General features: G+C 34.4%; 1 protein-coding gene across 1 annotated transcript; it reads left to right on the top strand.

Annotated features, from left to right (window-relative positions):
• Positions 1–6,785: 6,785 nt before the first annotated feature.
• Positions 6,786–7,715, top strand: LOC143690076 (olfactory receptor 6C74). Its single transcript, XM_077168069.1, has one exon. It carries the CDS (start codon positions 6,786–6,788, stop codon positions 7,713–7,715), a length of 930 nt encoding a protein of 309 aa, XP_077024184.1.
• The last annotated feature ends 3,272 nt before the right edge of the window (positions 7,716–10,987 follow it).

Genomic DNA, 10,987 nt, shown 5'->3' with positions numbered 1-10,987 from the left:
TTTTTCTTTAAAAAAGCCTATGGGAAAAAAATCAAAGAAATGTAGTCAAAAATTTAAGGAAGAAAAATTATTAGAGCGTTATTTCAGGCAGCTAATTAATACAAGTGTTATTTTTCTGGATTTTGTGATTGTATTAGCTTATTGAAATCTGTTATTTGATGTGATTTTCCCTATTCTAAATAGTGTTCATTTCTGTCTCTTATTCTATATTTGCAAATTTTGTATTCATAAATTTGTGCTTGATTTCCTAAAAGAAGTCTCTCTAGGGAGAGGAAACTTAAACAGCCACAAAATCTGAATCCATACTTGGAAACAGGAGAAAGGTAATCTCCATGTATACATGAAACAGAAATCTCAATGCAACAGTTGTGTATCTGGCATAGAAAGAAATCATTCCTGATGTGGCAGCTGGGATAGGGGCTTCAGGATCGATGGTACTAAGAGAAAAAATAATTTTAAAAAAAGTGATAATTTGCCCAATGCATTTGAATCTGTAGAAGAAGTATTGGAACATCTGCTGAGTGGGCACTCTGGGTGGAATTACTGATGAGTAGATAGATGATAAATCAATTATTTAAAAGAGGAAACTAGGCCAAGTTGTTCTAGTTTGTTTGCTGCTGAATGCAATATGCCAGGAATGGAATAGTTTTTTAAAAGAGGAATTTAATAAGTTGCTAGTTTACAGTTCTAAGGCTGAGAAAATGTCCCAATTTTAACAAGTCTATAGAAATGTCCAATCAAAGGCATCCAGGGAAAGATACCTTGGTTCAAGAAGACTGATGAAGTTCAAGGTTTCTCTCTCAAGTGGAAGGGCGTATGGTGAACACAGTCAGAGTTTCTCTGTCATCTGGAAAAGCACATGGTGAACACAGTGTCATCTGCTAGCTTCTTCTCCTGGCTCCCTGTTTCATGAAGCTCCCTGGGAGGCATCTTCATTATTCTGTCTGATGGACTCTTTGCTTCATTGTGCTACAGCATTCTCTGCTCTCTCTGCATCTCCATTCTTCAAAATGTCTCCTCTTTTATAGGACTCCAGAAATTTATCAAGACCCACCCATATGGGTGGAGACATGTCATCATCTAATCCATTTTAACAACCACTCTTGATTAAATCACATCTCCTCTGATTGCAGTTTCAAATGTACTGTATTGAATAGGGATTATTCTGCCTTTATGAAATGGAATTTAGATGAAAATATAGCTTTTCTAGGAGACATACAACCTTTCAAAACAGCACATAAGTGGAAGGAAAATATCATTTAATAAAGAGATATAATAAAGTCTAAGATGTGATTCAGTGGGGAAATATTTACATTGTCAAAATAATGTAAGTTATGAAAAAACTAAATAATAATAATGAGAGGAAAGAAAAATAGAAAAGGATAAAAGGAAATGTGAAACCCTGGTTTAGGAGATGTAAGAAAATTGAATGATCAACTTTCATACTAGAAAGCTAATAGCTAATCTAAAACTGAAATCATAATGTATGAAATAGCATAGTCTCTGGAGAATAGAATTTATGGTGAGTGAGGGCTGGAGTAGGAGGCTATTTTCCATCAAGAGAATCCCAAAGTTTTGTGTTTTTTAAGTTTTTAAATGTTGTATATGTACACCATTAATAAAATAATATTTTCAGGGGGATCAAAAACATAGTAACTAAGTCATTCTGTGCTTCCACAATTCCTTAGACAGAGTCATAGTAAGCAGCTTTTTGGGTAGTGTGTATTTGGTTTCTTTAAGTTAAGGAAAGAAATTAAAGGGGAATTTAAGAGCATTTTATTCATTTGGAATGAAACTTCTGCTTTGAAACATAAAGCTTTAATGTATTTTCTCAAGTAAAGCATCTGGAGTTGAATATTTGAATTATTGGTTTTAAATTTTACTGATTTTGCTTGGAGTTTGGGAGAGGTATATTAGAAAAGTTTTACATGGATGGCATCTTGAATTGCATTTTCAAAAGTTAACTCATCACCCCGTCTCCTTCAGCATTCCTCCATTCTCATGGCCAAGGCATCCATTGCATTATTTCTTATCTACTCATTGTTCAGAATTTCAGAATAACCTTCAGTTGCTCTTCTTATGTCCAAATAGTTCAACTTTTTCATTCTTAAGCATATATTCATGTCCTTTCAACTATTGGGAATATTCCAAATTGTAAGTAGTGATGAAAAATACAGTGGGCATGGCCTCTGTCCTGGTGTACCTTAAAATTAGGTAGAAGGGATGGGATGAAAAAGCAAATAGTGACAAGTAAAAATAAATCTTAATTGTGTTAAAAGAATAGAAGCCTGAGTTAAAGATACCAATGAAGGAGTGTTTTTCATAGTTTCCTTCTCAAAATGGCTTTTTGGGGATGTGGTACCTAATCTGAGACCTGGAATTTGGGTGTAGAGTGGCATTGGAGGTAGGGATGGAGGTGGAAAAGAAACTGAGAAATGGTAAAAAAAATAAAGACAGTATTATAGTGCATAATAAAATGAATAATGAAAGAGTGGAAGAATCTGAAGTTGAGATTAGTGAGGAGATATAAAGTGAATTATTTACTGGTCGCTAATAGTCTGTGTTTCAAACAGATTTGATGATATAATTTTAGTATAGAAGTGGAAATAACCACTTAGCCTAGAAGTGGAAATATCTGAATTAAATTTTAGAAAAATGTAATTTTATGTTTTCTATACCCAGTAGATTGAAAGAAGGAAGGAATTAAAAGATTATTTAGAAGGTGATTGCAGGCTGATAAATCCAGGTGGAAGGTAATGGTAGATTAAATTAGAATGATGACAGTTGTAGAAGAGGCCAGCTATCTTTTCATAAAACCTTCCTTCCTGGACACCCTTCTTGATGAGCTATTAGCCTTCCTTGCATTTTGTTTCTGGTGAATGGATTGTGGATTGAAGTATGAAAGTTACTGCCAGGTCTAGCTATAAAAACCTCCCATTCAATTGTCCACTCTGTTTTCCATCATCTGCCGGCTGACTATTGATATATGTTGAAGATGGCAGAGCCTTAATCATCCCGAGTGTCTGAATGACTACATAGAGTAAAACAACTCCTTCTCATCCTCCAATAAACCCTCCAACCTTGCTGTAAATTTGACTTTAAATTGTAAGGAAATAACTTTTTTATTATGTGAAAACTGGCACAGTGCTCTAATGGAAGTGAGGATATTGGCTAACCTTGAGAGGAACAATGACCAGAAGGGTGCACCAGACAGGATTGTGAGTGCTGTCTGTTCCTTGGTCTGTGTGATGCTCACATGGATGCGTTCAGTGAAAATTGGCTCCACTCTATTTATAATAATTGCATTTTTCTGTATTTTAAAATTTCTTAATAATTTAAAAAAATCTCTATTGTGTTATGCCACATGATTTAAAAATGTATCTGTTATAGTGGCTAATATAAGTTTACCTATGCAGCAGTGGAAGTGCAGGAAGGAAAACACATTTGAGTATAATTTAGAAATAGAATTAACAAGACTTTTCCAATAGATTGGATGTGAAGGCTTAGGATGTGGGTACAAGCACACTTGACACTCCTGCATCTCCCCTGAGACCCTCAGTGGTGGCCTCATTTTCTTTTGATACAGGGCTATATGACTCTGACCCTTCAATGGCAATGTGACCCCACTTAATGTTTTTGTTTGTTTGTTTTTGTCATTGATGAGATCTTGGCTTTCTAGATTCTAAACTTGATTTAGCTTCTAATTCTGCCACTCACGAGGATGGCCCTCAGAGGTTTAATCTAGGCAGGCTTTAAAAACCTCTATTTAGTCCATCTGTTCATTAAACTTTTCAAAATTTACTTGTTTCCACACTTTAGATTGTTGAATCTTATTTTTCTTGTTGCAAATGTATGTTTTTCATAGACAAGTCAGTTGACAGGTTTCCTTAAAAGCCCCTCAAGATTCTCAATATATAGCTGCCTCAAAGAGAAGTTTTTGTCTTTTCAAATTCGAGTTTAGGAATTATATATTTATTCCACTTAATAACATAATTTTTTCATATATCATTAAAATCTTTGTATGATGAACCTCTGGGGAAAAGTATCCTTTTATTGTTTTAATTTTAAATCAGTGAATCCTCTTGAGGCAAGTTCATACAGTATACATAAAGGAATATAGATCTTATAATCAGACAAATTACAAAGTAAGCTATTGTGCTTCTCTTATAAGATAGGAATATCTCAAGGTAAACAACCAGCTTGAGATATTCTCTTTTTTCTTCCTTTCTAAACCACTTTTCAAAAGAAAAACAATTACTTTACGTGAACCCAGAAAAAATATGCTCCACATTGAATATAACATAAATTGGAGAAAACATTGCCTCATTTTGAAAAACTCCGTGAGGAGAAATGAAACAAGATAACTTTTTTGTCACAATATCTTTTAGTTTACATACCCTGAGTGTTTTTGCTGGTGCTAATGTTATTTTTGGATGAGAAAGAAAGATAAAAGTATGCATTAAAGCAACATGAAAAAGTCTGATGGAAACGCAATATTTAGAAATTGCCTGTGTTCTGGAATCACATCAAAAGAAGATAGTTGGGAATGAAACTGCTACCAGAGGTATTAAGGTTTAGGAAATGTGTGTTTTTATTTTAATAATACTAACTTTATTCTATCACATGAAATTGAAAAAAAAGTTATTATTCCTTTGTAAACCATTGAGATAGTTTGACATGAAGTTAGAAGAAGCCAAAGAGTAAACTGATTATTTTGAAACTTATATTGTAGGAATAAAATATGTTCTAAGAAAACTTTGAACCTTTCATTTTGTGGGAATCAAGCTTTGGACAGCTATCCCTCACAGTATCTAATGGATTTCAGAAACATATTTTATTAAATAAATTTGTTGTTTCCTCCTGAAAATTATAATTTTATATGCCTCTAGTATACATGGTCATTGTAAACATCGTGGAGAATGATACTAAAACGTGGGTTTGTTTTGAACTTGGGCTATTACTCCATTATTATCATGCAATCATACTTAATTCAATAGAATTAAAATTTTCCATGCAAAATTCAATTGTCATATCCTAAAGGAATCTCATTTCTTTAAGTTTCCAAAGCAACCATAGTGACCCTGTAACTATAATAGTGGCTGGAAACATATACCTATTTCACTATCACCTAGCAAGCACTTTATTATTAGGATTAAGATGCAAAACAAAGTTGTTTGGTAACTTATAATCATTATTTTAAGATTTTTTAAAATCTAATTTTAGGCTAGACAGTATCAGCATGTGCATCTAACTCTGAATTTATTATCTGGCACTTTGTTTAACACATCATACTTTGTCTGATTGACATTTTCCTATGCGTTTTGACCATGATAATAGAATTTAAACAACAACAACAAAGAAACGAAAGAAAGAAAAAAAGATTGTAACTTTCGATTAAAACTCTCACTTTCCTGCGGATTGAATACATAGCATGAGAATTTGGTCACAAACACGTGACTCTCAAATGTCTGAGTAATTCAATGTTTTGAATACATGAATTGTATTCAATTTGCCAGCATATAGACCTTTTAAGAACTATGAGCCATGGAAGTGGATGGGAAAGGAAGGGTAAAAGTAAGAAAAGCACAACAGAAGAGAGGGAAGGAGTAGGGGAACTCTTAGTTGTCTTATAGTCATTTATAGTCCCTGGAAGTGTCTGTACATTTTAAAGACCAGAACTGGAATATATGGATATTGTAAGGTGAAAATAAATTTTAACATTTGGTAGAATAGTCCACTTAAGAAAACTACTTTCATTTTAAAGGAAAATCTAGTGATAGCATTTTCAGGTGATAAAAGTGAGGACATGATCTGGAAGAAGAGGAAAGGATAAGAAAAAAATAAACAAGTTAAAATTATTTTGTGATTGGATTGAACCAGAAAGAGAAGAGAGAGGGAGTATGAAGAGGTAATAGAAGAAAAGAGGTTACCACAGCAGGACAGAAAGAGTGCAGAGAAACGACACCAGTGAAAATAACCAGGGATGTCTACCAAGAATTCTATTTTTTAGTGTGTTTTGTAGGCTTCTCCTCTGTCACTGCAAACATTCAGCAAACTATGCTACATAAACAAAACAAATATCATCCATGAGAATGTGATTTATGTCTAATTTAATATATGCTAGAAAAAAAAGAAAAATCAGGGTGAGTGAAAGGAAAATAAGTTCATGTCTTCAGAGAAAAAGAGGGAAAGCTGTACTAAATGTGGTCATGAGAATGTGAATTTTGAAAAACGTTCAGAAGTTTGGTTAGGGTACTGAATTCTCACATTATATAGCTAGAGATATTTAAGTCAGCATTATGTATATTTCAAAAGGCAGAGAATTCTCAACTGGCACGTGATTTACAGAATAACAGTTTATAACAAGGAGCAATGAACACAGTAAATGGATTAATTTAACAAAGTAGAAGAGTCACCAGATGTTTGAAAATAATTTAATGTAAATTGATAGGAAAACAATTGCAAATATAGAAGATAAAAGTTCAAATAGCATGAGAGTTCTTTATTTGTTTCTTGTTTTGGGTTTAACTTTATATGACTTTATCAATGTAAAATGTTATCCCTTTGACATGCTTGGCTTTATTGGAAATAAAAGCAAATTCTTGGCATTGTATTTGGTTAGTGAATTTTGAGCAAAAACTATGAGGTCAAATTTTTAAATACGCAAACTGCTGACTAACAGAATCTTAGGCGAAATTGGGTGTGTGTAGCAAAGTGCATCTGGGAAACATAAAAATTTAGTTAAATCATTTTAATATTTTTTCTCTGTTTAGTAGAAATCAGCTATGAGAAATCACACAACAGTGACAAGCTTTATTCTTCTTGGACTGACCGATGATCCACAGTTACAGGTGGTCATTTTCCTTCTTCTTTTTTTCACTTATATGTTGAGTGTCGCTGGAAACCTAACCATCATTGCCCTCACCCTACTCGATTCGCACCTCAAGACGCCCATGTATTTCTTTCTCCGAAATTTCTCATTTTTAGAAATCACATTCACAACAGTCTGTATTCCAAAATTTCTTGTTAGTATGGCAACAGGTGATAAGACCATTTCTTACAATAGTTGCGCAGCACAGCTGTTTTTTACTATTCTTCTGGGAGCAACGGAATTTTTTCTTTTGGCTGCCATGTCCTATGACCGCTACGTGGCCATCTGCAAACCCCTGCATTACACAACCATCATGAACAGCAGAGTCTGCAATTTGCTGGTCTTTGTTTCATGGTTGGCTGGCTTCCTAATAATTTTTCCACCACTCCTTGTGGGTCTCCAGCTAGATTTCTGTGCAGCTAACACCGTTGATCATTTCTTCTGTGACGTTTCTCCCATACTGCAACTTTCTTGTACAGACACAGATTTAATAGAATTAATGATGCTTTTCTCAGCCACTTTGACACTCCTGGTTACACTGGTGTTAGTGGTTCTCTCCTATGCAAACATCATTCGGACTATTCTGAAAATACCTTCTTCTCAACAGAGGATGAAGGCCTTTTCTACGTGTTCTTCTCATATGGTCGTTGTCTCTATTTCTTATGGCAGTTGCATCTTCATGTATGTGAAACCCTCTGCAAAGGAAAGGGTATCATTAAATAAAGGGATAGCTCTTCTCAGTACTTCTGTGGCCCCTATGTTGAATCCCTTCATTTATACACTGAGAAACAAACAAGTAAAAGATGCTTTAAAACATGTGACCAAAAGGATCGAGGTTTTTTAATGAAGTGAATAGCATAAAAACAACGACAAAAGCTGTGATTAAAACAAAACAAGAAGGGTGGAGAGCCTCCTGCAATATGCCCAAACTGCCCTCCTCAAACTATCAAGGTCCTTAAAAACAAGGAGGGGTCCGTATCACAGTCAAGCGGGGCCCAAGAAGATAAGACAACTAAAGTAATGTTATATCCTGAAACAAACAAACAAAAAGGTAAAAACTAAGGAAATATGAGCCATAGTTAATAGTAGTTTAGAATAGGGTAGTCAATAACAACATAGCAGTCATTCACTAATTGAGACAAATGTGCCATACTGACGTTAAATGTTAATAATGGGGGAACATGGGTTTGGGTATACTGGAATACACCAAACTGACTCTGCAGCTTTTCTGTAAATCTTTTCTAAAATAAAAAGTTTAAAATAAATTCTAAAAAGAAAACAAAACAAGGAGGGTGGAGTGTGTCACAGATAGTTCAACATCTGTATTCAGGATATTATTACCTGTCTTGGGGTGCACGCGTGGTTCAGTGGTAGAATGTTCACCTTCCATGCAGAAGACCCAGGTTCGATTCCCAGACCATGCACCTCCCCCCAAAAAATTACTTAACTGATTTAAAATGTTCACTGTGGTCTGCCTCATCTCTGAAGGTTGCTCTTCATCCCAATTATTCCCTCAGGCAGAGAGCACACATGTAAGATAATTCTCATTTTGGGTAAAGGTCACATTACTCTATTTGGTGCCTCCATTGATTTCCTCTCAAAAGACTTTCAGAAGAATGCAAAGAAGAATCTAATTTTTTTCCATATTCCTTTCACTGTTCTGGAATTCTAAGATTCGAATTGGAGTATATTACACACTGAATTTATTACCCTACCTACATTTGATCACTTAATTTATTATAGATGGATTAAAAACTATTTTCTTACTCAGTATTTATTTGGAGCAAACCAATTTAATAGCATTTCTTGAAATCACACATTTCGATAGTTCCAAAATTTGAACTGGTGATGAGAGATATATGTATCTTCAGGAACAGATTAAAGAGACTGCAGAGAAGTTAAATAATTACGATCATTGTAGCTATCACATTGAAACTACTGCTAACATTTATTGACTGCTTACAATGTACCAGGCTCTGAGAAATTTATTAGTTCTCATCTTCAAAACTCTCTAAGAAAAATTGTCATGATCATTTATGCATAAAAAATCTAAGGCATATCTTAACATTGACAAAAAAAAACTGCTTGATGGAAAAAAAGATCTGTCCCTTAATCTTAAACTGCTTGATGGAAAAAAAAGATCTGTCCCTTAGTCTGATTAAATGGAGATTAATCAGAATCAAATGGAGATTGTGATTCACTCAACAAAGTAAAGTGAATAATGTCTGTCTGTCCCTGTGTTACTTGAGATACAAAGGAACAGTAGAATCTTTATAGAATATTCTATATATTGTAGAGAATGTCCTGAATAAAATTAAGACTTTATGGCACCTAGCAGAGTACCTTATTTTTCAAACAAAGATTTTGAGCATTAAATATTTGTACAAGAACTGATCATATTCAAAGTAGGATCACGTCCCATTACCTTTGAAATGATGTCATATCGCAATGTAATCAAATGAGCTAACTTTCCAAGGAAGACTCATGTAAATTTCCTCAGGGAATATTTGTCCATCACTTAGTTTCCACACAAGGTAATATATTAAAATTTCTGATTGTAAGATTATTATTTTTGTTTCATTTACCAAATTGTTTCATGGATTTTGTCCTAATATATTTCAAAAGTAAGTATGACTCTATTAGACTTTCAGGTTGTTGAATATGAATTTTGTGAGTATCAGTGAGAAGGTTGAAATCTGTATATCTACATGAATATTAACCATGGTATGGAAATAAAGCAGAGAAAATTCAAATATGCATTTTTAAATAGGGGCATGCATATATAAGTGGTTTCCATAAAACCAAAAGAGTTTAAAGAGTATTTTACTTGACAATAGAATTGACACATTAAAGAAGCACTCTTCAATTTTCCTTATGGCATAAAATAATTAGGCAGTATTTTACAGACCAACGTCTTCTGAAGGGCCTCAGGAACTCAAGTTTATATGCACAATATTTTCTATTTTATAAGTAAGAACTGCAGTCAAGAAAGTATACATAAAATGTTTGGCCTTTGACATATTCAAGAATGCTTGCAACAGTTTGTTCAGATTTTCTTATGAACTCTCTTGACTCCATCTCAAATTGTTCCCAAATGCAATTATATGAAATATTTACTTTATTTAACAAATTATTCTTCTAATTATTAACTATAAACTTGGAGCTTATTTATCTCTTGTAGGTTATGCAGGCTAATCCATAAATCATTTCATACAGATCAAGATTATAGCTTCTCTCATGAAAAATAATTATGGATAACTTCATGAAATTTAGAAATATATTTATTTTGAATGTATAAGCTTTTTCTCTTCTTCTATGCCTAGGTTGTGTGTAAGTGAATAAAGGGAAAATGCAAAAAGAAATAACCACTAGACAAAGGCCATAATAAGAAATGATTAATGGAATTTATTACCCACTTGAAATAAATTATGAGTTTGTGAATAACTGTTTACTTTTGTGAATACTAGAGATGAGAGTGTGTTATATGGATGTGTATTTCTCAAATTGTGCTAGATATTTTAGCTTTTATTACCATTCTTTTGCTGTATCTATTTCTCCCTTCCATGATGTTCCTTCCTTTCTGGAGCTAAAAGTTAAAAAACAATGATAATAACTAAGAGTTTCTGTTCCACTATGGAAATTGACTGTTAAGGAACGCCATACTCGGGGGGAGGAGCCAAGATAGCGGCTTCACAAGGTGTGGGTTTTAGTTCGTCCTCCCAGACAGCTACTAAATAGTCAAGAGCAGTACAGAACAACTCCTGGGGCCACATCAGTGACCGGACACACAGCATACCCCAGTCTGGACCAGCTGGACCAGCTGCAAGCACCCCCAGAACTGTGAGTTCCCCAAGCCATGGTGGCCGGTGCTCCTCCCCCACAGGCTGCTTCCCACAGGGGAAAGGAAAGAGACTTTAACAGTAGCAGGGGCTGAGTACAACTAAGCTTCAAGTGTGGAATTAATTCACAAATTCTGACTACTAAAAATAGGCCCCTAGCTCAGGTAAACCTAGTCAAAGCGGAGATCGCTGATTTTTTCCCCGGCGCTAAGAGGGCAGGGCTGACAGAAAAAGCTGTGTTTCTACAGAGGCTTGGCTGCCCTTGGATACAGTGGCA

The sequence above is a fragment of the Tamandua tetradactyla genome, chromosome 7 (assembly GCF_023851605.1).
Source record: "Tamandua tetradactyla isolate mTamTet1 chromosome 7, mTamTet1.pri, whole genome shotgun sequence".
Classification (NCBI taxonomy): Eukaryota; Metazoa; Chordata; class Mammalia; order Pilosa; family Myrmecophagidae; genus Tamandua; species Tamandua tetradactyla.
This window is presented reverse-complemented; position numbering and strand designations above follow the sequence as displayed.